Genomic DNA, 27,567 nt, shown 5'->3' on the forward strand with positions numbered 1-27,567 from the left:
ATGTATTTCAGGACTTCCAAGCAGCCTGAAGAAACGCGAGAGTGGGAAACGTACAATATTAATGATGACAGGTTCGGATATTTTGTTTACAACCCTCCAAAAGGTCTTAAGGTAAGATAATTTTTAATTTGGAACAAACAAATAAATTTTGCTATAGGATTGGTAGAAGATTTAATTTATAAAATATAAACAATATTGTCACTATTTCAGTAAGCTGAGAATCCCTACGACAAACACATCAATTCTGGAATGTCAATTAAGCCCAAATCTTGGTATAAGTAAATAAAAATTCAGGAACTCTGCTGGACTTTCAAACCATTGGAGTTTCAAGACTTGACTTTCTCTTTAAAATAACAGAATAGATAAACCCACTCCTCAGTCTCATTAAATCGAATATTCGAAACAATCTTAACAGGAAATTACAGCGAAATAGTAATAAAGAATAGAAATGATTGAGAAAGTACATATTAGGTCTCATAGGGGTACGTTATGTTTGCAACTAACTATAAGAAATGATTCCACACATACAAAATTGTAAAAAGAGTTCATAAGTCGAATAAGACACAGTGAATAGTTTCAGAGCTAAACCCGTTCATAGACATGGAAAGAAGTACACACTGAAATAATGAATTTTATTTCGGAAACGAGAAACTTTGGATTCGTGACAAATATTAGCGTGAAGGGCAAAACATATATGCCAACTACACGCATATTTTATTAATTTTTCAACGAGTGCGCAAGAATTTTATAAGACATGCAACAAAAGAATTTTCATATATACTCTTAATTGAAGATAGATCTAAAGTTGGTAAGAGCAGTGAATACGCTATGTACCGTAGGGAATTTCAGGAGTATTAGTGAACGCCAAGTCCATGGCACATCGTGTTCATAATCACATATGTATTTCGGTATTGTTTCACGGTATATTCAAAGTTTTCTACACGTATAAATGTGAAACAATGCGTCACAGCACGCGTTATTCATTGCAGTACAAGAAACCATGGGACTGGCACTTCCTAGGAGTTTCGACTTTTGTCGCACTGTGTATTCAGCTGTCAAGGTTAACATTTGTTTAGTTTGTAATCTGAGAATTCCGTTTGATAATTCTGTTACGAGAGTATCTGGAAATAATTCTCTTTATAAATATATGTTTTTGGATGATGTTAAAAATATGTATAGAAATATATGAATATTTTAATACTGATATGGGCCTCCACTTCACGGTTCTCGCTCAAAAAAGCTCATGCTGAAAATATTTTCCTTGCTTTTGGATGGTTCTAGCTGTGAAACTATTCACTTTTGCCCTCAGGTATGCAAGAAAACTCTTTCTCTATTTTGATGTGAATATATATGAATACTGTTTAAAAACAACACTAATAACGATTGGGAAGGATCTCTGGCTGCAGATAAAACATAGTATATTCCAACCTGAGTGTAGAAATGCCAGCCTAAAATTTGTAGCAGGTATGCAAAAAAAAAAAAAATAGCTAGAACTTGAATAAGAGTATTGATTTGAAATTGCCAAAAATCAATATGTTCATTATATTTAGACCCAATTTGCTACAGTGCTCAATTAGACATGATGTAGCCGTGCAAGTGTTACCTTAAAACAAATTAGAGAATTATGGGATGTTTTATCAGAAGTTGAATGCAAAAATAAAGAACCAAATACAATGTTTCGACGAATAAAAGTCAATACATCTTTCAAGTTAACGTTATTATTATATCTCAAAAGTCGCAAAGATAAACATGTTTCATGGATTACCTTGTCTCATTACAGAATAAACTCTCGGAGAAAAAACTGAAATTAAACGAAGTCTTTAATGTGTCTCGGTCTTTTAGAATAATGAAAAAGATGATAAGTTAAATCTAAATATTGCGAATGAGTTGGTGAGATACAAGTGAAGGAGGTAATGCGATAACAGCAAGAAAAATTACAGACACGTTGTTGCCCAATACAAATTTCATAGTCTAGGATTGAATGAGGGAATCCACGCACCTGAAGTGACATTTTATCCGCGATTCCCCTTGTGTTCACTTGGAAGGTTCCCCTTGTGCTTTTGAGATATTTTAGTCGAATGAATAATATATGTGATGAAGCAGTGTAAACCACTGAGTATCAAAATGCGCAGTTCGTAGGAGTTTCTTTGTCCACAAAAAGTAGTAGTACGTTTTTGTAGGTCATTTATTGTCAATTTGTTTCGCGAGCAGGTCGCAGGTCGTCGGCAATTGCCGTTAATGCGCTTTTTAATATATATTATTATTATTTGTATGAAAAGAAATTTGTATTTGGTACTAGCAAAAAGAAAGTAATACTATTTAAAAGACTTAAATCTAAAGTTCTACTATACGTTAATTGTAAGAAATACAAAATGCATTAATAGCATACAAATGCATTAACTAGATTCAATTTGTGAACTTTAAGAAATGTTAGTCGTATCTTGATAAATAAGTTATTCAGACGTTTCTAATGGTAGAGGAAAGGGCTAATAGAATTCTACGCTACCAAAATAACAAAATTTATTCTAAAGTTTAATCCTGATTATATAGGTAATAACTGACCTTATAATAAATTTACAATAAAATGACGAAATTTCGGCAAGTCTTTGAAGCGAAAGAACTGTTAAAAACACAAAAATGACTCTTGAATTTTCGAAATGAATATTTTGGAGAAAGTTTATAACTTTTTTTTTGATTTCGGACATTGAAGTCACGGCTTCTGTTACGACCTTTGGTATTCTTTCCATATTTTGAGTATGCCAAGGAAAGCATGTTGTTTGTCTGCAACAGCTAGAGACACGTATCTTCTCTTGTACATCTTCCTCAATATAGTTACTCCTCACTAATAGCTTTTTTAGTTAACTTGTATTGCGGTATATCATGTTCACGAATATTGTGGGTTTTATTGTAAGATTTTCAGGTACAAGGGACCAGGCCCGTATCCAGAGCCGCTCCCCCATAAATTTTTGCTGGCCTCCTAAAATTTTCACGGTAGCCTTGCAAATGAACTATAATATGGTGATGAACTATAATATGGTTGGATCGTCCACCCCTAACATCAGCCGGGCCCACCCTACATTTTTGGGCTGGCTACCGGCTTGCACGGACTAGTGTATGTTTTCCAGGAAGCACACTATTTCTATCCATGAAGTCTCACCTCTAAACCACTTGTCTCCTATCACAATCCGAAACACTGATTAAAGACACTACGAGATTTTTCAATTGGACATACGATGCGTTCTTCTGATCTATAACGTCTTTGGTGTTCTTACCCAGTGCGTAAGTTTCGGAGATCAAGTTTTGTAAATATCCTACTTCGACGCTAGACATATTGCATTCTATCAAAAAATGAAATTAAATCTTTAAGTTTTACGTCCCACGTTTATGCCGGTTAGGTTAAAGGAGACGGTGATGATGAGAAAGGAATGAAATGGTGGAATGAAGAAAGTGGGAGGAAACGGCTTGTATCACGACTTCAACAATGGAATCTACTAAATCAAGGTGTGAATATATCGAAGAAAAGAGAGATGAACCTAGTTCCTAATTTTACAAAGGATGGTGATTTGGTGTATTGCAGTGACATTTCATCGCTTATGGGACAACTGAAGTTGAACTACAACACCGAAGATTGGAGGCTATTCGTAGATTCCTTTAGGATAAGTCCCAAGGCAGTTTTACTACTCAATGGCAATGAAAAGACAGCCACCCCTATTGCTCATGCTGTACATATGAAATAAACATACGAGAACATGCCAAACCTATTGCAGAAAATAAAGTACGAACAGTTCCAGTTGTCTGTATGCGCTGACCTTAAGGTTATTGCTATCCTCACTGGTTTACAAGGAGGTTTCACAAAGCACTGCTGCTTCTTATGTCATTGGGATAGTAGAACCCAATCACAAAATGGCAGCCAAGGAAGCAACTGGTCCCACGGGAGATGAACGTGGCTAACGAACGTCTTGTGGATCCGGAGAAAATATTCTTACCACCACTTCATATCAAGTTAGGGCTCATGAAGGTCTTCGTCAAGGCCCTGAACCAGGATGGTGAAGCATTTAATCATCTCAGAAAACTATTCCCAAGACTTAGCGAGGCCAAGGTGAAAGAAGGTGTTTTTACTGGACCTTAAATCAGAGTCGTTTATAAGGATACTACATTTTCTTCTAAGCTTAATGAAGTGGAAAGTGAGGCTTGTAAAACATATCTCATTTTAACTTGGCTATTTTTGATGTTTGATGTGCAGAATCATTTAACATCAAAGGATATCTGCGCTTCAAGCCTAAGCCCAGATTTGGTTGCACCAAACTAACAAGAAATTGAATAAGTTTATTAATTATTGTTTGTTGTTTTAAATGTTTTTGTCTGAGAACAGCCAACTTCCGCCACAACGCTTTATTTTTTTCTTTATGGCACTAACCTTTGTATATATAGTTTTTTGACGTTTTTTTATATTGTTTTAAAAACTTAAAGTTGATCCGTTAACTGTGTATTTTTATATTATTATTTTTAAATTTTAAAATAAAAAATGTTTTACTTGGGAGGCATTTGAGAAGTGTGCAGTAACTTTCTAGGGAATCATAAGTTACATGCTTACAAAGACATTGTGGGCAGGTTAATTACTTCATTTCGTAGCATGGGATGTAATATGTCCCTAAAGTTAGACTTTCTGTATTGCCGCCTGTACTTCTTCCCTGAAATGTACAGCTTAGGGGAGGTCTCTGACGAACACGGGGAAAGGTTTCACCAGCAAATAGCTACCATGGAGAGGCGCTACAATGGAAAATAGAGCGTGAATATGTTGGCAGATTTCTGTTGGAATGTGGCACGCGAGACACCCTGTAGTAATTACAAGAGGAGTAAGAAAACCAAGTGACACGTAAGTGTTAAAGTTTAACTTTTTATGCAATTTTATCTGCATAATGCATATTGATATTTAAATTATAACGTGCAAATCATTTTGGGCGGAGAATAGCACCTTTGGGCGGATATTGAAACACCCCCTCCTCCTCCCTGAAAATTGGTACGTCCTGGAGAAAAACGGGTTACGGATTCCAACTCAGAACCTCGAAACCTAGAGGAATCACCTATTTTCGTTCGTGGGAGCCGAACAGTGTAATTTCTTAACTAAAATTTATTTGTGATTCAGCAGTTTTCAAAATACAGCTCCCAAGGAGAAAAGAGGGGAGATCATTACAAAATATTGAAATTTCCTTTTTGTATTCACAAAATGCAAACAAAATGAGCATTTGCTTAAGTGAGAGACAAGAAATTCCATATATGAACTCTTAAATACAAAAAAATGGGATATGTATTTAATAATTTTTAAAAATTCCGCTCCTTAATGACGAAAGGTCACAACACTTTAAAGTGTCCATTTTGTCGATTATCTTAACTTAATGATGTGAAATTCCTTACAAAAATTGTTAGTTGAAAATTAGCTAAACACGCACTTTAATGATTCTTAATATAGAGGAGGGTAAGGCATTAAGAAATTGCAATAGTTTTCTATTTCTTTCCAGGTAGACTCTATTGTCTGCTCTGCAGAGGCCAGATGTTGGCTACACCTGTGGTAGATTGTAGCGTTATCACATTAGCCTGCTTTGTTCTGTTGCGAATTCAAGATGGCCGCGCCACTTTCTATGTTCACCAAAGAAGAATAGCATTTTGTCGTCGGTTTTTCGTGCCCTGAAGGTGTACACAGGGCGGAAGTTTATAGGAGACTATCAGTACAATACGGTGGTAATCTGTTGCTATAGCTAAGCGTTTACCCGTGGAATGAACTGTTCGAAAGTGTTTAAACGAACGTGAAGGATAAGAAAAGAGCAGGGCGTGCAGCTACAGCGACAAACGATGACATTATTCCAGGAGTTCATGTCTTAATTTTGAATAGCATACGAGTGACTGTAACGAAGTGAAAACCCATATACAGATTAATCACGGTCTTGTATGTAACATTATGCATACAATTTTTTTTACAAGTCCGAGAAAACTCGTTGAAGAGCACAAGCGAAACCGTATGAGAATCTGTCATCATATTCCGAACCGTTATGTTAACAAAGATGAAGCATTTCTAAGGTGAATCATCAGTGGAGATGAAACGTGCATTCATCATTTTGAACCTGAGAGCAAATGCAAGAGCACGAAATGAAACCACCCAGGGTTGCCCTTCAAGAGGAAATTAAAGAGTCAACTCCTGAAGGGAAAGTAATCCTCACAGCATTTAGGGACTCAGAAGGACCAATCCTGAAATATTACCTGGAAAATGCGTCAACAATAAACATTTACACACAGTGATATGCTGGTAAGCAAGTTCAAACTTGCAATTTGTAATAAACACAGAGCTCGTTTCCCTGAAAACGTTTATTTTTTGCATGATAATGCGCGTCCACCACCGCAGTCTACACCACTGAATCCCTATATATGCTGCGTTTCGAGATACTGGAGCATCCTGTATACAGTCTGGATCTCACCCCGTTGGATTACGATCTGTTTGGTCTAATTAAAGATGCTTACTTAGGCCGTGGAGTCAGCTCCGATCAACAGGTGAAGAGGGCGATGCATTTGTGGTTTGTTGCGCAACTCAAAAACTTTTTTGCAGAGGTTACCGGAAAGATCGTGCCACGGTGACTCAGGTGCATAGAAAACCCGGGTGACTATTTTGAAAAATAATATGCATAAAATCATTCTACTTTTGAGCTAATAAAAATTGACATTGACTCTTTATTGATTGATTTTATTAAATGATTAAAATTGATTAAGATTGGTTATATATATAGCTGTCCTCCTGTTACTGTAGACTTTAAAAGAAATGTGATCATATTGAGGGAGGAAGGAGACTATATTTGTTGCCGTCGTTCCAATTTCAGAAACTTTTCCGTGTAATAACTAAAAATTTTTCTCGTAGTCTGGGGGGGGGTAAAGAATGTTTATTATTATAGTGTTTCTATTTACTAAACCTTTTAAGAGTGAACTGGAAAATTTCCATCCGTCACGCAGTGCGAAACGTCGTAACGCCCTGAAGACAATTACTTGGCAAGCGCAGGCGCTTGGGGGAAATTTCCCTCGGTATAAGGGTTGCTAGATGTAAGTTCTAAATACATTATTCTGCTCCTCTTTAATGAGTAAATATTTTGGTTACCAGTATAACGGTTGTTTTGTGTTATTGAAGATGTAAATTACGATGAACCTGTTCCATCATTTAATGCTATACTATCCAATTGTGGTAAAAAATGATATACCTACAGTGAGGTACACGACGCCATTTAGAGCTCTATGATTGGCCCGCCCACTGTTCCTAGTTGCACACTCTTGCTCTAAACCTTTCTCTCAACTTCTACCAGCTCTTTGAAGCTCTTTTTGTAAAATATAAAGTTTCCAGGAGTATAACTTTTCTCATTGAATCCTAAGTTGAAGATAGTGTGAATTTTTACGAAGAGAAACCTAAAGGCAAGAAACAAGCTTGGACTGTCTTCTGCTGTTTAACAGATCTCCAAAGCACTTGAGTTAATTGAAATTTGCTTGAAGACCCTAGAGTAAGGATAAGATAGACATTTCTGAAGTTTGAACTGTAAGAATTCGGAGAAGTAGAATAACGTATCCTTGCTCCACGGATAAGCTTGCACATGTGCATTATCTTTTTTTCATATTAGTTTCATTTTTTGTATATAGTTTAGTCGTTTTAGTGAATTCTTAGTGATTCTTTTAGTGATTTTTTGGTGAGTTTTAGTGAGTTGTGTTTGCATTGGCTGGCAACAGTGCTTTTAGTGTTCTATTCAAGTGGTGTCTCTGCATTCGTACAGTGTGTTGTCAAGTTATAGTAGACAAAGCATTCATTCATAGTTTTAGAAAAGCATATTTATTCATAGTTTTTAGAAAAACACATGTTAATTAATATACAAGATTTACATGTTCTTAAACGTGTTTTAGAGTGTTACTCAGTTTATGTGTGATCGAAGACAATGCGTGTGATCGTTTAGCAAGCAACCATGTTGACAAATAATTATAATATTGCAGAAACAAGATAACATATGTAATTCATTGTACTAATATTTAAGTATTATATAATTATATTAACATATGAATAAAGCATGTCGTATTAACGCGTGTACTTTTGAATAAAAATTGAAGCAAGTAACATCTAAAAATATTCGTTAAGTCTTCCTCCTCCATGATATCTCGTTCCTCCATGATATCTGGGTGAATCAGTAAAATGGGTCTAATCATACAGTTCATTAGCTGTGGATGTGATATGTGTAATTTATAAGTACAGTACATAAACATATCACCCCTTTATACATAAGCATAGTCACTCTAGAAGCCTAGAAGGTTAAATTTTTCTAAGACTGAGTTTTGAGTAACTTTACTCTGATGGGTACATAAGTTTCTGGACCTTTAATATTGTTATTACGAGTTTTTCTCTGAAACGTTCAGCAGTTAGACTTAGATTTTATATAGTATAATTACATTAAGACACACTAGAGTTGCAAGGGCTCGAAAAAACGGCTCTTTTTGGAAAAAAATCGTTTTTTTCTTCTTCGCTTTTTTGCTTGGGAAATTTTGGGCTTTTTTTTTCAAAATTCTGCTTTAAATTGATAAAGCAGACTTTGTTTCGCTCCTCTATAACACGAAAAGTCATTTAATTAGTGGTTGATGCCGATAATAATATAACACCTCGAAAATAAACCATGAATTTCGAAAAGATATTTCAAACAATTTTTCTTCAACATATTTACGTTATGAATTCCAAAGGATTAACCAACGTATATAATAATAATTTTTTAACCTCCTATAATAATAATTTTTAACAAGTGTTTTTTGGTTTAAACATTTTTTTTGATTTAGATATTTTGCGTTACGTATTTATATTACATATTCGCGGAAATAAGTGTGTTCGCCTTGGTGTTATTATGCAACAACCAAGGTTACTAGAGAACAGGTTGTCTCGAAACATCGTTCGTAGGGAGTCGGTGAAGATCGTAATACGTCAGCCGTAGACAAATGCTTTGAAGACACATGAGAATTCTATGATCATCCTACAGTTTTAAATCCCCTAAATAGAATTCGAATCATTATTTTAGGCAATAATCCTGGCGTACTGAAAATTAACAAAAACACAAACACTGTCGGAAATGATGAATTTATTTTAAGTAATTTTTTTTAAATGTGGCGTTGTATGTACTGATGAAATGTTGAAGACAATGACCGAAGACAAAGATGTTCTTAAGTCAAGTGTACTAATCAGCAATAAAAGAAGGTGAACTGGCGTATATAGCAGGTTGGCTTGCAATAATAATAATAATAATAATAATAATAATAATAATAATAATAATAATAATAATAATAATAATGATAATAATGCAAACAATACACCCTCATTTAAGTAATCAGTACAATAAAAATGTTCCCGTTCATTTCTCTTCACCATCATCGATTCAAAGCAGTGCTGTAACGACGGGGGGCATCGGGGCCAGACCCACGAAATGATTTCCTAGACCACCGAAATGACCAGCTTTTAAAACACCATCGCCAGATTAGCTCGCTTCAGTCATTTAAAAATAACAAAGTATATATGATTAATAATCGGTAAATTATTTACCAATCCTTGCCGGTCGAAAAATAGTATGGTATCTATCCGTGTAAGGAATGACCAAATGCAGCTCTTGCTGTCACATTTGCTACAATCGATTGATCTAGTGCTCTTGTGCAGATCACGTCCAATATGAAGCATGAAAATATTTTATATAGGCCTATTTTAAAATAATTGTCAATCCATGCTAATACGAGAATTTGTATGACGTTTTTAGTCAAGAATAATAAATAGATATGTTTGTCAGGAAATCTTAAAGAAATTAAGCGAAAGTTCAAAGAAAATCACACTTATGTAGATAGGTTCTGTGTAAAGGGGCTTCAATTATAATAGTTATTCACAAAGGCATAACATTTGGTCCGGAGCTGTACTTCTTGGTTAAGCATAATAAAAACTACTTGGTACATAATAATTATGGAGAAAAAGCAGAAACAAAAGCTTTGAAAAAAGTGTGTTTGGTTTTCCGGACGGAACGAGGTAATTCGGTCTTGACATAGTGCAAAATTATTTAGAAGCAATTTAGCAATTTATGAAAAGATGGGAGCATAATTACAGCAAAATCAAACTTGAATTGACAAGTATCTAAAACCAGAAAATGCTTGATTTCACATACTTTTTATCAACTTTTTTTTTCGTTTGAGAAACAGATATTCTGCTTGTAATGTAACAAAGGTAAAGTTAGTACCTGTAGAAACACAAATATTTGCATATGAAACGTCATTCCTTTTGTATTTTTACTTTCAGATTTTCCTGAGTTCTCCAGATAAGTTTCCTTCAACATCAAAGAATTGCTTTGTGTATCCTGGAAATCACATGATACATAGTGTATTGTATGATTTATTTGCTACAAAGAGTACTCCAGATGTTAAAGCTCTCTCAGTCAGCCAGAGGAAATGCTTGTTCCCAGAGGAGTATAAGCTAGATATAAGTCCTCTCTATACCCCAGTAGCCTGCAGGTTGCAATGCAAATTTAAGCATTCAATAGACAAATGCAAATGCATGCCCCACTTATTTTACAACCATGGTAAGTGATCTGAGTTCCTCATTTCTTTGCCTTTTTTCTTCAAATCATAACTTACACATAAATCTGAGACAATATTCAAAAGTATTAGCTTCAATATAATGAGAATGTGCAGCAAAAATATTTTACGAAACTGTATATTGCATTTCTTAAATTCTACTGCTTTTAGCTCTTCTTATATACATTTTATATTGCAACACAATAAAGTATGAACTGCTTCCAATACAAGTACATCTAAAACAGTAAATGTGTTGTAGAGAAATATTATTAGAATTTATTTCCTTTTATAGGTAACCACAAAGAATGTGATATCAACGGTCTTGCTTGCGTTGCTAAGCATATGGAAGGTAAGGATATAGATATGCTAGTAGAACGATTAATTTTGTATTGGCTTCTCATAATAATATATTTAATAAATATTTGCTGTTGGTGTAAAAAATAGTAATTTCATTACTGAATTTTAAATCACACGTGCCAGATACATCAATATAGATACAATTGGAACAAACTCTCTCTCTCTTTCTCACACACACACACACATATATATATATATATATATATATATATATATATATATATATATATATATATAGATATATAGATAGATAGATAGATATAGATATATACACGACGTTTATATGTTATCTCACACAACATGACGGAAATTAGGGTTGAGAAATGAGATAATAACTTAGTAAGAATTCACTCTCTGTACGATAGGATGAGAAGAAATGAACCCACGTTGCACTACTTTTGGGAATGATATTTTCAGCTTCAAAAATGAAATCTAGAGGAAAACGTGAAGACATGAAAGGCTTATCACATCAAACGTTAGAGTTTTAAGTAGGCAAAGGGTTAAGTAAATGTTGTTTAAATAGTATTTGGAAGATAACAATCTATTGTTTAGCTTTGAGAACCAAGTTTTTAACCGACTCTTTTTGCGATTTTCTAGTCATATTCTGTTAGGGTAGGTTAATAACATTCAATTCGGACAATATTGTCGATAGGGCACTAGCGAGTAAAGTCGTGTTGTAGCCCCGCAAGGCATGCTGTTTTGTGTCTTCGTTAGTGCTGGCTCTCATTACTAAACAATTGCGGATAAAAATAATGTTACTATTGTAACATTCCATTCCAATTATACATAGGCCTATATTCCCTATCTCAGGGTGTAAGGGAATTCCAGCCGTTCACGCCAAAGAACACTTAGTAGATGACAGTTGAAGCTCGTAGATATGCAAAAAATGTTGGAATTCTTTCAGTCAGACGTAAAGTTTTTCGCCGTGAAGAAATATGGGCTTTCTGAAAATTTGGGATGCGTTTTAAAACTTCATTTCGAAAAAAAATCATAAATGCTTCGGAGATTTGCAAAGAAATTTGTGCTGTTTACGGGTATGTACACTCATATCCAAAATGATTGTCGCATATCTATAATTGTTTTCTTGTAAGAATAAAATTTGATAATGATTTTGCAGGGTACTCTTAATACCGATACTATGTGTATAATTGGGAAATGTATATTTGTGGCAAATGTCATATGAAAAGAATTATAACTAAGAAAATTAGAATGGAAATGAAAATTAGTGAAACAAAATGTTGCTAAATGGACAAGAAATTTTATCTTCGTTATAGTGTTCTTATTTGCTGCTCTTTTGACATGAAGTTTGCCACATGCATGCCTTTGCCGATTATACACATACTAACATTATGAGAAATACCGGGCGAATTCGTTATCAAATTATATTTCTACAACAACAAATTTATAGATATACGACAATAATTTTTTACATGTGTGTACATTCGCAAAATCAACGGTCAGAAAAATATTTCAGTCACTTTTTTTCTGGAAATACCGAAGAAAAATAAAAAAAGTGTTGATAATCTGATGAAAGTAAAGACACAACACCATGTAAGCAGTCTTTACTTAGCCAATAACCTCGCAATTCACCTTCAAACATCCTTGAACTTTTTCGGAAAACCTAGCTAGAGAAAGAATTTCAAGGTTTGGGTGCCATATGATCTTAAGCAAACCAGTCAGTCGATCAAGTGTTTAACTTTACATCTCACAGCAACAATGTATTAATAAGATTGTGGTTAAAGTACTTTACCGCATGGGCTCCCAGCCGAGTTATGCTGTGCATTCATTTTTGTTCAATGCTGCTGTTGCCGGACGGAACGATGCATTCGGACAACTAGCACGAATGCACTTAGAATTGAAATTAAACGATTGAATTGCTCAACAGAAGCGATGTATACAAACCTGACACCGCGAGACTGCATACACATTTTATGACCCACTAACAATTAAGAGAAGCTCCCTTGCAGGTTTTAATTAATTCATCATATAATCAAGATTTAACACTATCAGACTGACGTCTTATTTAGTTTCAAAAGAGGCCTTTGTAAACTAGGTGTCACGTTTTCTCCACCAGAAATAGCTGAAACGCTATAGCGACTGGATATTGGCGTTGGCGGAATGTCGATATAACAACAAATAAAATTGTGCATATGTGGTTAGATGTTTTTTAGGAATAACTATAAACATTATAATTATGATTTTCAAAGTCAATGTATCAACAAATATAATTGCAAACCAATTAAGATGAACAAATTTGTCCCTTCTTATAACATTCAAGTCAAAAAATTATATAAACAAATTTAAAGTGAATAGCTATATCAAAATTACATTTTAACAGAATATTGCTGAAGTTGCCACTTAAAAGATACATTCAAATCTGATAAATCCTTTCTTCTTTAAAACTGCACGTTTATATTTACATATTTAAATAAGGTGTTAATCGTTCAAATATTTCACTTTTCAGTATAGAACAAGAGGTGAAATATTCAGTACAGATCTTTTATACTGTGATTTGGCACTTTCAAACCAATGTTATATATACAATTTGGAAATACACATATGATATATTGTCAGATACATTTTAATGAAATCTTTTATCAACGCTTTTCCACAAAAAGCTTGCATTTAATTTCATTTAAAATGAGTATAGCTTACTGGAAAGAGGGTTAGCTCTCTCCACTGGCCAAATTCCGGAAAGGAAAGATTTGTCTTCATTTGTACAATTATTACTTTTTCTAAAGTGAAATAGTAACACTGGTACACCAAACCAAAAACGTGTACCGCAAGTCACAATGAAATGACTCAATAACTCTGACTCTAGACAGTAGAAACGAGTTGGTAGTTTAGAATGGAACATGGGCACAGTTTTAAGTTTTAAGGTGTTATTTCATGTCTTTTGGACTATTGTTCCTTTGTTAGAATTTAAAGCGGTAGAAAAAGCCCTTTTCTAATTTAGATCTAGTTAATTTACTTTTGAGGATTATTTTTTTTATTTAAAAACACTTTTCTTCGAAGCTGAATGCTGAGGAACATTTAATAACTATTATCTATGGAATATAGATAAAGCCAAAAATTGGAATGTAAACTTAGAAGGTACTGAACTCTTTAATGAAATATCCTTTTTGAGAATGGAACAGATATTACAGACATTATTTTTACTAAACTTTTGGATGTCAAAAAGTACTTAAGATTACTGATAAAATACAATAAGTTCTCTGATGAGTTGGTGACATAAGGAAGCATTTTTACCCCATCATTTTTACCTGAAATTAGTTGTCAATATATATTTTATTTTTCTGATGCAAGGAATATTGTTCATACAAATAATTTCAATCACATAAATCTTTGCTTTCAAAGAAACATTGTAATTGGGTTTAAATTTATTAGTCGAAGCACAGTATAAATGCCACCATATAATGTACAAATTCACAATTGAAAAACTCATAATGAATGATATTTAAATTGTTAGTGACGAACGGGTTATGAAATATTTGAACCACAAAAGGCAACAATCGGTCCTCTAAGAATAGTTGAAACCTAACACAAAAAAATAGTTGTACAAGTTAACATCAAAAGAAAACATATTATGTAAGTGAATATAATATTTTTATAAAATAATAATGTTTCATATTATAAATTTAGCTGATGTGCATGAAGAAGATTGTGGATGTTATCCAAGCTGCGACGAAGAGAATTACCAAACAAAATTAGCTGCAAAAGACAAGTAAGTTAATATTGAGTTTAATTAATATCTGGTTATATTGTAACAAAACTTGTTACTCTTTAAACAAAATTCCTAATTTATTAGGTTGCTCACCAGTCAATTAATAATATGTTGCAAATATTTACTTACTTTTGTATTCGAACTACAGCCTAAAGAGAACAAGACAAATTTATTATAGTAGATAATGCAGTAAGACAAAATAGTAAGATTAATATGTTATTATACGGATTTAAACTAAATTTTATAAGCTTACTTACTACGATTTAAGATGTTGTACATTATACTTCTTCGTTTTGTTTATTAACAAGAAGGAGAATCGGTACTGCTGAGGTCAAAAATAACTTAAGCTGTCATAAGTGTATGAATCATCCTTTCCAAAGTAAATTGAAATTTGCTGCGAACAATAAGGATATTTAGTGAAATGAACAAACTTTCAGCGGAAGTTCTTAAAATTGTCTTTGCAGTTCATAAAACTCTATGATGCCACCAGAAATGCTGTAAACTAACTAAACGAGACCTAAGGAAGATATATGCTGTCTAGAATTGCATTTTTTGACTGCTTACTTTAAGTTATGCAGTTTCTAAGCTACAAAAACAGAATACTAGTATGTAGGATTATGGTGTGTTAATACTCGAGTCATACAAAAGTATGCATCGTTAAACAAAGTTTCCATTCTATACTACAGAGGACTCGGAACTTTGATGTATTTCGATGTGCATAGAATGATTCATTAATTGATTCATTAATAGCTTTTTCCTTATGAACTAGAAATAAATACTTATTTTGAAGATTTCATTGTAAGTGCATTTTAGAAAATTTTAATTGTGTTAAAATTATAATCATCACCTATTTATGATTTTGTTAATCAAGTGATAATTGCTATATTAGTTCATTTTGTTTTGCGTTTCTGATTTATGAATACTACGTTATTTTCAATATTTTAGTCGGGAAAGTAAAGTATTTATTTCTCTTAAGCAAGTACCTCTAATAAAGAAAACTTTTATGTCTGTGGTATAAAACACAAAATTACGTTTACAATTACTGCAATAAAATTTCTATTTAGAGCAGAGAAGTTTTAAAATTGATCACGAAGATAACACTCGTATAGATTCAATACCAGAAAAATGATATTGAAGTAAAATAGGGAACAATATCAGTTTTCGTGCTCTACTTCATGAATGATTTTTTAATAGATTTAATTTTATGTTGACAAGAGCAACACGTCTTGTAGCTGGTTTAAAGAATTGGATCAGTTTTTAATAATAAATAACTTTTGTTTCAGGTATGGAGGTGAATTTGCAGGAATGTATGGGTATCATTTCTGGTTGCTCTCTTTCCCTTCTGTGGGATACACACGAGACGTATTGTTCGGGAAACTAGAGATGCTAGGTAAATCTTTTTGCTTCTGTTTGGACGTGTGTGTTTTATTTTTGTAGTTACTCTTTCAACATTTTGAAGACAACATTCATTTTATGTTTCTTTTTATTTCAGTAATTCTAATTTTACTAAATATATATTTCGTGATATATTTATATAGAAATATGAAAAATAAATCAAATAGAAAGTAGTGTCAAAAAAATGAAAAATGAAATAACGAGAATTCCTTATAAATTTTTTATATTTTCCTGTCGATGATCAAATCCGTGATCAACTTTGCCAAAACAATTTTCATTTGAAATTTTCAAAATGAAAATCCGTAAGCCAGGGACTGGCATCTTCTCTCTGTAACATTATGTGATTATTATCTTTTCTCTCCAAGTTCCTTCGTGGCTAAGCGGTTAGCATACATGCCTTTGACGTGGAAGACTAGGGTTAGATTCTCGGTGGAAACTCATGTGGTTCGGATCCCACGTAAATCAGTAGGTCCAGTCTCATATAGCCTCTCTGAAACTCAAAATCAACTCAGCTCTGTTTCCTCTTTGTACTTCGACGACCATTTGCTCGTGTCTTGAAGGCTAGTGTTTGTTTATTTATTTAAACTTGAAATTTAAATGACGATTTTAAAACATTCTGTCGTATTTTTATTTCCATCCTTATAGTGCACACTGTAATTCTTTTTGTGCGAGGCAATTTTCAAGTTAAACACTCACGATAAATCCTATATATTGCGTGAGAGAATCCAAGGAATTGGAATTAATTATATAGGTACTGACAATGGCCTATATAATTAAATCTTTATATTCTCCAATTAAACTCTGTAATGAATGAAATGTTTTAAAATTAAATCAATCTAACTGCTTTCTGTAAAGGTCACTTCGTCACATTGATTTAGGTCAATATAAATCTTGTGAAATTATTTTGTATCTGCATAATCGGACCTTAGATTATTGAATTAAATTTTGACGAACAGTTCCATAATAGTATGGATGAGATAGGACTAATGTGTGAACTAGTGTAATTTTATTTTATCAGCCTGTCTATGTCTTTATAATATCTTTCCTTATCATGTAATAGGTGGAATTACGCAAGTTCTATTTAACACGATATAACGTATGTATATTAATATGTAAGTTAATGACTACGCTAAGGATTGTAAATACGTTGCAAGATTTATTCGATGTGAAAAAATATTATCAAAAGATAATTGCAAATGTGTTAAAATATTGTTCAAAATTTTCGGCACCATGCTTAACTTTAATTCTACATTAATCCACTGAAAATAGTACTTGTATCGGATATTTGATGTGAATTTCGCGCAGACAAAAAAAAAATTCGTTTAGCTGAATTATTTTCAGTACCTGTTTTACACTCTCTCTTTCTCTGTAAAAATCTAAAGTTGTTGGAAAATGTATTTAAGCTTTTTGAGTTCCTGACATATGTTGCTCGTTTGGTGTGGATCATTATTTCGTTGTACAATGGTGCTAAATCAATCGTTAATAATAATTCTCCTAGAAGTATCGTATACTTTCAGGTATATTTCTTCAGTAACAGATTATAAGAAAACATTTTGGCTGATAAGTGTTCCTTTCTACATATCATTAAGCAATCTTTAGATTGGTTTCATGTTTTTTCTTTAAATTTTCTAAACCTTATTAAATTCTTGCGGATGTCCGCAATATGCAATTTTTAGTTTATCTTTACTTCTAAATGATAGTTCTCTTTAACTTACAAAATGACAGCATAGAATTTTGGAAACGTTTTCAGCTGACCCTGAAAATCACTCAAATAGTACTCCACTATTTTTCGATGAGACTATCTTTCGCTGATTGAGGAAAGGATATTTTCAGAAAGCACTTTTTAGGTTAAATAATCTCTAATTACAGTGTTAAATAAAATAAACTTTATGACGTTTTTATTTTCCAAACGTAATATCTTTTAATATATGTTCATAGATACCTGATAACTTCTATAATTTAACAAGTAACAATACGAAGACATAAAAATATACCTTAGTACAATGTAACTACTCTAATTCAAAAAAAGCCGCGGTGGTTTAGTGGTAAAGCGTTCACCTTTGGTGCATGGGGTCCCCGGTTCGATCCCAGTTTGCGCCGAGTGAACTTTGTGTTGGACGGAAACCGTATGCTGTCCCAGTTCCCCTGTATCCTCGATTTTTTTTCATTCCACCATTTCATTCATTTCTCATCAACGCCGTCTCCTTTAACCTAGCCGGCATTAGTGTGGGACGTAAAACGGATTCTAATTCAAAATAAGCAATAATAGGAATAATGTTAAATGTTGTCTCAAATTCTTTTAGTCCATTCTCTTTACTATAACAGGTCTGTAGATGATCCACAGTGAGTCCTATTAGTATTTCTTTCCATGCATCTAATATGGCTAATGTCAATGAAAAAAGGAAACCATATTTAAAATATTTTTTCAATATATTTGTTCCACTAAAAAAACACGTAAGCATAAAACGCACTTGCGTTTCCAATAATTAAATTCTCTTTTTAAAAATTTATAAAGATAAAGCAAAGAAGAAAATTTGAAAGCAACAGAAAAGAGCTGTTAATTTGATTAACAATTTCTTCACTGTTATGACTACATGTATCGCTTCATACTTCCATTCGTTTTCCCAAGGAAAAATTTATTTTACCTGTTATTTTTCTTCTGTGTTTACAAATTTCTTTAGGCATAAAAATTTACATAATAACATATTCTACCTTCAGAATATTCTGTAAACAATTAAAAATTAAGTAGGTTATTAAAATTATGAATACCATACATAAACCACTTGCAGGATTGTCTGCGCCATGTATTATGATGGCAAACCACTTATGTAAATAAAATTCTGTGTGTTTTAGGGAAATTTGGTCTATTAATGTACTGGTCTATTAATTTGGTTTACTACATTACACATTTTCAGGATTAATTAAGATCTTATTATTCTTTACACATTGACGTATCGTTTCATTTCTACGTTACTGACAAATAAACTTAACTTTTAACACTACGAGCAATCTGAAATGCTTTATCTATTACTACAAATTAAATCAAGGAAGGTAGGCAAAAGTAAATTGAACTTTGACGATAAATATTTTAGATGAATTGTAACATTACAAGAGAAAATAAATAAATACATAAATAAATAAAATACTAATTATTATTGTTATAAACAATTCAGAAAATGTACAATTCCTTTTGCACTGGGTGAAATGCTTGAGTAACTTTGTCTTAAATGTGCAGAAATATTGTGTAACATTATTGAATGAGTACTTGTCATTCAAGAAAATAATAGAACCTAAATTTTCAATAACGTCAACACACTTTTTTATGCTTAAGACAATAAGGAAGCTCTGTGTAATTTCCTGAGTTAACAATTGTCCCGTTCTGTTGGTTAAAGAAATAAAAAATATGTAAAAATTAAGTTTACTTATCTTCCTGTACAAAGTCCCAATATTTCAGACTCCAAGATAAATTGTGACACCGGTGACACTTCTGAAATTGGGTTGTAAGTTGATTTGGCTTTGAAGGAAATTTTATAATTACATGTAATGATATTCAATATTTGCTGGTTTCAATATTTCGAAAATAAATCATATATCTTGTTCAATGTACTTCTAAAGTAATTTCTAGAGTAGTCTGTCTAACCCAATATAATAGGCCTCAGAATAGCTGGACTAATAAGTATGCGTCAGAGTCTTCAATGTTGTTGGTTCCTTATTTAATTACTTTATTGGCAACTAAATCTTTGTTCTCACTGTAACTACAATTATATATAGAAAGCCGTTTTGTATGCGTTTGAACAAATTCGATTACTCCCCTATCCGGCGCAGAACTCGCCTGACGATTACACTATGCAGCACGAAATATGTCCTTTACATGGAAATATGTTTTTCGTATGTATTTTTGCATGAGAATATCGAATCTGTAATTACTTTTTGTGTATCATATAACAATTTTGTAAAAAATTGAAAAGTTTGAAATTTTGTACAGGGAAAAGCGTATTTTTGATGAGTGGTGATGAAATACAATTAATGATTGGTTTGGTAATTGAAATTTAGCGTACCTTTTCAGCAGTGATTCTATATAAGACGTGATTCTACAGTTTAGGGGGAATCCGAGCAATCGTGTCGTTCAATGTTTTCCTACCGGAAATCGAACCCGAGATCCGATGCACCGAAGTCTCGCGTGCTACCCACTAGACTGCGGGGAGGGCAAAAATGTGCTTAAGATAAGTATACTCTCATTGAAAAATTATCCAAGCAACAATTTTTCTTCGTTGCAGAAGGAATACACTGTTTAAAGAGGGGTTCTCCGCATTCCTCAATTTTCTCCTACCACATACGAGTCTTTTTCTGTTATAATAGGGAATGCTAGTTTCTCCTATTTCTCCTCTCTCTTTATCTTCATTTCAGGTAGTAGCGCATGAATGTCTAATAATAAACGAGTTCAGATTTGTGTTGCTTAAATCTGGTGCCATATATTCTAGCATTTGAGTAATTTTTGGTTCGATTGTATTGTTATTTCCTGATTAGTGTTTCGTTAGGAGTGGTCGGATTTGCCGCGTTGTGTATTTTTGTGGTAGTGTGTGTTGTGCATCTGAGTTTCAAGAAAATGTTGAATAAATGTACACCTTTAGTTAAAAAGACTTATGAACTGTACTTTAGTTATAGGGTTAGAGACTAGGGTCAGTCTAGGGCCCTGCACATATGTTGCACTATGTGTTCAAGGAATTTGAGAAAACGTAGTTCCATGAAAATCCGAACAAATAGATCATGTACTGACTGTTACTTTTGCTTGACAGACATGAAGGACTTTTCTTCTAAACATCAGATTCAATACTCTAATTTAAAGTAAGCTATTCGACCACTTCCTCACAGTGAAGATCTTCCAGTACCTAAAGCACCAGAAGATTACACTATTGGTTCAGAAGATGATACCTCAGACGTCCCAAGCAACGGGGAAAGTATAGACTCACCCATCTACATTCCAGTCAACGTCACCTTACTCGATCTCACAAGAAGAGCTTAACCATCTTATATGAGACTTAAACCTTCCTAAAAGAAAAGCGTAAGTGTTGGAGTCCAGGCTTCAAGGTTGGAATCTCTTAGCTCAAAAAAGTTTGTTTATAAAATGACAATTTCATTTTGAAGAATAGTTTGTTGAGAAACGGAGGCATTGTGTATTGCGAAGCTGTAGATGGCTTATGTCAGTGTTTGGGACATGAACATAATCTCACCGAGTGGCATTATTGACAGCTTGAAACTAAGTCCGAAGGCAGTGCGTCTCCATATTGGAAATGTTAATCCATCGGTTTCTGTAGCATACGCGGCTCATACGAAGGACATATGAAGTTATGAGTGCCATATTGGACTTCATTGAATATAAGAAAATCAAATGGCACATGTGGATGGATTTGAAAGTTATTGGTATTCTCACAGAAATGCAACAAGGACACCCAAGTATTGTTTTTTTTATGTGAGTGGCACACCGTGTCGAAGTAAACCAATACGTCATTAATTGGTGGTTTCAAAGACCAGGAACATATCTCGTAAACAAATTGTGAACCCTCAAGATGTATTTGCGTTGATGACGATTTTTGTTAATTCACTAAATAGAGAAGGTTTTGCTTTCAGGCACCTTAAGGAAAAATCCCCGAACTCAAAGATGAGTATTTGTTGGTCCACAGATTAAAACAGTCATGCAGGATGAAGATTTAGAAACTAAATTATCTGAAATTGAGAAATTAGCTTGGCTGTTATTTAAGCCGGTATGTTGAAGATTTCTTGCAAATGTAAAACTGAAAAGTATGAAGCTATTATTAGTGACATCATGCGGAGTTGTCAACTCATGGGATGCAACACGTCATTAAAGTTACACTGTTTGCACTCACATCTTGACTTTTCCCCTCAAAACTTCGGTGTAGTAAGTGAGGAACACGGAGAACGGTTTCGACAGGACATTACCACATTTGAGAAGCGTTACAGTGGGAAATAGGCTGAAAGTGTATTACTGAATATTGCTGGTCTGTTGGCATATAGATTCCAGAAGATGTGTACAAGCGTAAGCGACCAAAGTAAGTATTTTAAAGTGTAAGTCAACAAAATTTGATATTAGTATAATACACCTTCCCAACCTACATTCGATAGTAAATGTACGTAAATATGTACATTTCATATAATGTGTTGTGGTCTGCCCAACAAAACGTGACGTTGTTTTTTTTCCACCCAGTACCTGTCACATAATTTCATTTGAAGGTCAGAAAAAGTTTAAATTTGTTCCACAGTGTTACCACACACATTGTAAGTATAATGTGTGAGCTGTAAGATATTTTTATGTGTCTTTTGGCAGAGGCCTGTTAGTAGGAATGGTAGGAGTGAAAGCCCTTCGCTTTAAAGCACTGGGAGCCTTGTTAGAGAAATTTAGAGCTGGCGACCAATGTTCAGTAGGAATGGTTTTCGCCTAAACTTTCATGGCTGTGCAGTTTCAATTTTACACAAAAATAACTGTCACTAAGTGAGATAAAACACGGAATGTGAAGTATTTACAACGTTGTAATTCGCCCCTCCTTTCTCACTCTCAAGCGAATTTCCTGATAATATCAATCAATGACCCTTCATTAACGACTTTGATCCGAAAACTGCAATTGACAATTAGTACTTCAGTGCAGAGAGAGAGAGAGAGAGAGAGAGAGAGAGAGAGAGAGAGAGAGATTAGAGTTTACTTGAGTTGATTTTCTTAACGTCCCTTTCGGCAGAAAGGCTATCACGTTTGTACAGAGATTGAGAGAGAGAGGAAATTACACAAACGTGAAGTCTTAAAGTAAAATATGTTTAACATGTATATGAATTGTCCAATTCAAAATTGATTATCACGAATATAATTGTCTGGATTCGAATTTTTATTCTCTGATGTAATATCATTCGCTTTCAGATCAAAGGCTGTGGGTGAGGGAGGCTCATAATTTGTATATGACAGATACTGGTGACCATCATTTTTGGATTGGCGAGTGCGTCTGACTTTGAAATGTTGCACCCTGGCCTAGAGCACTAATTATAACGTTTGGGATGATTACATACTACAGTAAAATAACAGCATTATTTTGTGTAATTTTTCTGGTGTATCGTATGTTTAGTAATGTCTATGTATCATTGTAATGATTATATGTCTATGTATCATTGTAACTTTTTTCGTTAGGGACAGATTGCAAATAATAAAACTAATAAAACTAATGTCAAGTACGATACGAGAACTACTTTGCTCAAAATATCTTAGAAAAACTGTAATTTACCCTCAATTCTACACTTGTCTATTCACAATACTAGTTAATGCAAAATAAGCTTCATAAGAAATTCCGGTGCTTGCCCACTGTTAATCTAAGGGATACTACGAATAAGGATTCGATGCAACACCAAGATCAGGTCATATATAACTGTGAAGAATGTAATTTGGTTTTATCCTTTAATAACTAATTTTAAAGCTTCCTTATACTTTAGGATAAATATAAATGCGATAAATAGGATAAATATAAATATTTTAAAATTAATGTTATTCTTTGTTCACGTTTTATGTCTTGTTTCTTTTGAGCTTTCGGTATCGTCACAGATCGATCGGTTAAGCAACTAATATTACATAAAGAAACAAAAGAAATATTTCTTCCACTCAAATAATGTGAGAAAAGAAAAGAAAACACGCCGAAACATTCATGGGATTATAACTAAATCGGAATTGCACGTTTGTTCCATAAATCTCTACGATTGCTGAAAATCAATCTTACTTTCTATACACTTAGTTGTTTAAAAAAGATATACAAAACATTCATTGAATTAACTTTTGAGGCAACCAGGAAAACAAACCAAATAAACAATGGGTAGTAGCATAGAAATTCGTTATAACTTGGTAGAATTAAATTACATATTCAAATATCCCAATAATATTCACAAAGAGTTGTATTAGTACCGTTATATTATTATTTTGAACTGAACGGAAATCATAAATAAAATCAATTTAATACCCTCCGACTATGTTTCGCCACCGGAAGGAGAAGATTGCTAATGCGAAAAGTGGATCATGATGGGAGGAATTTCGGGATGAAGTGGGGAAAATGAATAGTCCAATCAATGTACTATCTACGAGACGCTTACATAATGTGGTCTAGAAACGTATCATTGATTTTTGAAACAGCGTAGAGCATTTCTTCACTAAGCAATCATATTCTCATTATTTGAAGGGTAAGTGCTTTCGATGATGACATCTAGATGAAAACTTTGTGATTTCAGCAACTGTTAGGGACACCGTGGCTCAGTTGTAGAGCTTCCTATCTCTGATGTACGGATTCAATGGTTACAACCCTGGAAAAGTAAGTTGGTGGACATCATCGTGTTCATGGTGTTTCCCGGGTGCTCCTGTTTTCTCCCATATTTTCATTCCAACAATTCTTCCATGATCATTCTTTTACCTTAATCATCCGTCTCCTTCTGATTAAAAGTCTTAACAGTGGAACGTTAAACCTAAAGATTTATCTTCATTTTTTCCAGCAACTGTTGCCCACAATATGAAATTCGCTACTGTCACATCCCGAACGTCTGTGGTGCACTACAATGCACAAATTTACACTTAAAACAAACACGTCTCCGACACACCTTACGGAAGGTATTGAGTGTGTTTCTTGCATGTAGTGTGAATTGTGCAAAATAACATTTCAATGTCATCTCGGTTTCATTGGGATTGAAAAAAGTCTCTACCTTCTTTTGCAGATAGAATAAGAAACAATAGGGTCAAGACTCTCGGGTAAGTTTGATTTCACAGTTGCATTTAACGAGGAGTACCAGATACATTTGCTATATTTATCCTTGGAAAATACTGACTCAAATTGATTCAAGAGCGAGAGAACCATATTGTAGATTTTTGAGGTGTTGTTTACGATGGGGTAACCATAAAAAAATTATTTTCAATCAAAAATAAAAATGATATCTTAAAACACTTTATAATTTTCGAATTAAAATAACATCCAATTTATGTTTACGAAAACTTTTTATTGTGAATGGATTTAGGGAGCGATACAACTTTCTATTACTACATTTTAATGACTTACTTTATAAATGTCACTTAGAAAACACACATCAATTTTTCTTATACGAAAGGGAAACGTTTTCCAATCAATAGATGTTATTGAACTGAACTAAATGATATATATCGATATAAAAAGTGTAAGATCAGTTTCCGAGGAAATGGAAGAAAACGAAGATTTAAAAAAATAAAACTTGATGCCGCATAAGAACCATTGCAACTGTTGAGGTGAAACTGTCACTAAAATATAAGTCTATCAAGTTTTTTATTATGGTACTAGCAAGGGTGGTGCATATTGTCGTTAATGAGAAATAGGCATGAAAATATAATTAACACTTAAAAGTATTGTCTACTTCACTAAAATGTTGGTCAAATATTTAACTATCTCAAGTAATATATCACATTGTCCTGAAAAAATTATACGCTTAAGGTAAATTCTGATGAATAGTGTGAGAAAAATTGACAAAAAACAAAATTTATGGCGCTCATTCAATGCCAATATTAGTTGAAAGTTATGTTGGAATAGTTTGTTTATAGCAATATTGATGTACTTTATATATATATATATATATATATATATATATATATATATATATATATATATGTGTGTGTGTGTGTGTGTGTGTGTGTTCTGTTGAACATCAAACAGAGAATAGCAAAATGTTAGAAAATGTAAACTCAAACCAATTAATTCTAAAAAAAAGCATGAAGGTCAGTTCTATCATCTATTAAAGTGGGTTGTCATGTCAAAAATGACAGATTTCAGGAGGGAAGCATTCATGGGGTCCTCAGCGAATTTGATATTCGCTAGATTAGAGGACTTTCATGTATATTTTAGTTTCCTGGTAGATATTTTTAAAGCAAACATGTCTTCAGTATTAAAGAGTAAGGTTTTACTTCTAGAAGGAGTACCTATGATATAGATTCTACGTTAAATAAGAAAAACCTTCTAGTGATACAATTAAGTTGGAGAATAAATTACACATTTGCTTTAAATCGAAATCGAAAACATACTGAAACTATAATGTAGCACGGTGATAAGCTATGAAAATAGATAAATGTACATGAAATCTGGTAAGTTTACTTATCGTCATTACTGTACATATTTTTTTATCATGTTGAATCTACACATTTTGGTTAAAAAAGTTTACGTTTTAGTTACTACCTAAACGGTTAATATTTACAAAATATACTGGGACATTAATTGAGAAAATACGTTGATCAGTATTTATAACATGCTAATTTCTATTAAAGCCAGCACTTTTACTTTTTCAATACAATGAATATTTTTTTCCTGGGTAAAGTGTGTGTAATTGAATTTGAAATATGTGTTATATGTAAGTTATTATCGAATGGAAATTCATTACGTTACCTATAATATTTGACCCTTATTCAGAATTTAACGAAATCCATCAAAGTTAAAAATAGACGGAGTCTTCAAAGGTATGAGGGATAATCATGAGAACTGGAGCAAAACTATAGTATTCGGTCGTTATCAATGTGACAATTATAGGAGCAACCACTGATTAACAATGTCTGACTGAAGGCACTTCAGGGTTACCCCCCTCTAACATGAATATGTCTTTTTAGTTAAAAGCATTTTAATATTCAATTTTCTTATACGTTATTACGTTTATTTGTTATTTTGTTATATTATCTACATTTTTTGTTATACTTTTTTTGAGCATTTGTGCCATCTTGCAAAGAGCATTGATTCCAGAAGTGGAATTATTTGTAAATCACATGTAGGTGTAACGTTCTATCACCTATTTACATAACCCTTGTATTGATATAAACTGAGTTTTGAACTGAAATTAATATTAATATTTGAAGAACTTTTATTTTTAAAAGGAAAATGGGAGAATGTTGGTTTCTGAATACATAAATACATTTCTAACAAATTGTTGTGTTATATGATTAAAATATTGAGCAGCTCCAAAAAAGTGTTATCGTAGTTGCAGTATCTCGAAAACCTACTAAGTAATTGATAACCTGATTTTTTTTTTTAAAAAAGAATGTATAATAGATTGAAGAACAGTAACATTTAATACAAGTAACTGTGTTAGTGACAGCACTTTATGAGCAACTTTATATTTGGCTCATATTTTTTTCTAGAATTTTGAAATAACTTGGTTTTGAACAATATAAGATACAACCAAAATATAAAACCAATGAATTAGAGCACGTGAAGAAGAGCAGTAAATGCTAAGGGAAGTTTCATTATATGTCAATTGGGTAAAAGTTCAGTATCCATTTTCACAATATATTCAATATGACACGTGAATCTAAACATAACGTAAAATACAGAAAAAAGAAAAAAAGAAAGAAAACATCATTTGACAGCTGGGAATCGAGCCAGATGTTGGTCACCAAAAGAGCTGTACGTTACTATATAGCATCGTTGAAACTGAAACGAAAATTTATG

At 33.0% G+C, this 27,567-nt stretch overlaps 1 protein-coding gene across 1 annotated transcript; it reads left to right on the forward strand.

Annotated features, from left to right (window-relative positions):
• LOC145685152 (sodium channel protein Nach-like) lies at positions 1-23,092 on the forward strand. The gene is made up of 6 exons (XM_081757504.1): positions 1-111; positions 10,331-10,610; positions 10,898-10,954; positions 14,605-14,686; positions 15,970-16,076; positions 23,007-23,092. Exons 1-6 carry the CDS (start codon positions 1-3, stop codon positions 23,090-23,092), a joined length of 723 nt encoding a protein of 240 aa, XP_081613630.1.
• The last annotated feature ends 4,475 nt before the right edge of the window (positions 23,093-27,567 follow it).

Source organism: Thermobia domestica, chromosome 5 (genome assembly GCF_964235325.1).
Source record: "Thermobia domestica chromosome 5, izTheDome1.hap1.1, whole genome shotgun sequence".
Classification (NCBI taxonomy): domain Eukaryota; kingdom Metazoa; phylum Arthropoda; class Insecta; order Zygentoma; family Lepismatidae; genus Thermobia; species Thermobia domestica.

Bases quoted from the DNA above. Each gene is read 5' to 3' on its own strand.
- LOC145685152 (XM_081757504.1), top strand. From the start codon at position 1: ATGTATTTCAGGACTTCCAAGCAGCCTGAAGAAACGCGAGAGTGGGAA. The intron at 10,955-14,604 runs GTAAGGATATAG...TTATAAATTTAG, and splicing joins CGTTGCTAAGCATATGGAAG to CTGATGTGCATGAAGAAGAT. The intron at 14,687-15,969 runs GTAAGTTAATAT...CTTTTGTTTCAG, and splicing joins AAATTAGCTGCAAAAGACAA to GTATGGAGGTGAATTTGCAG.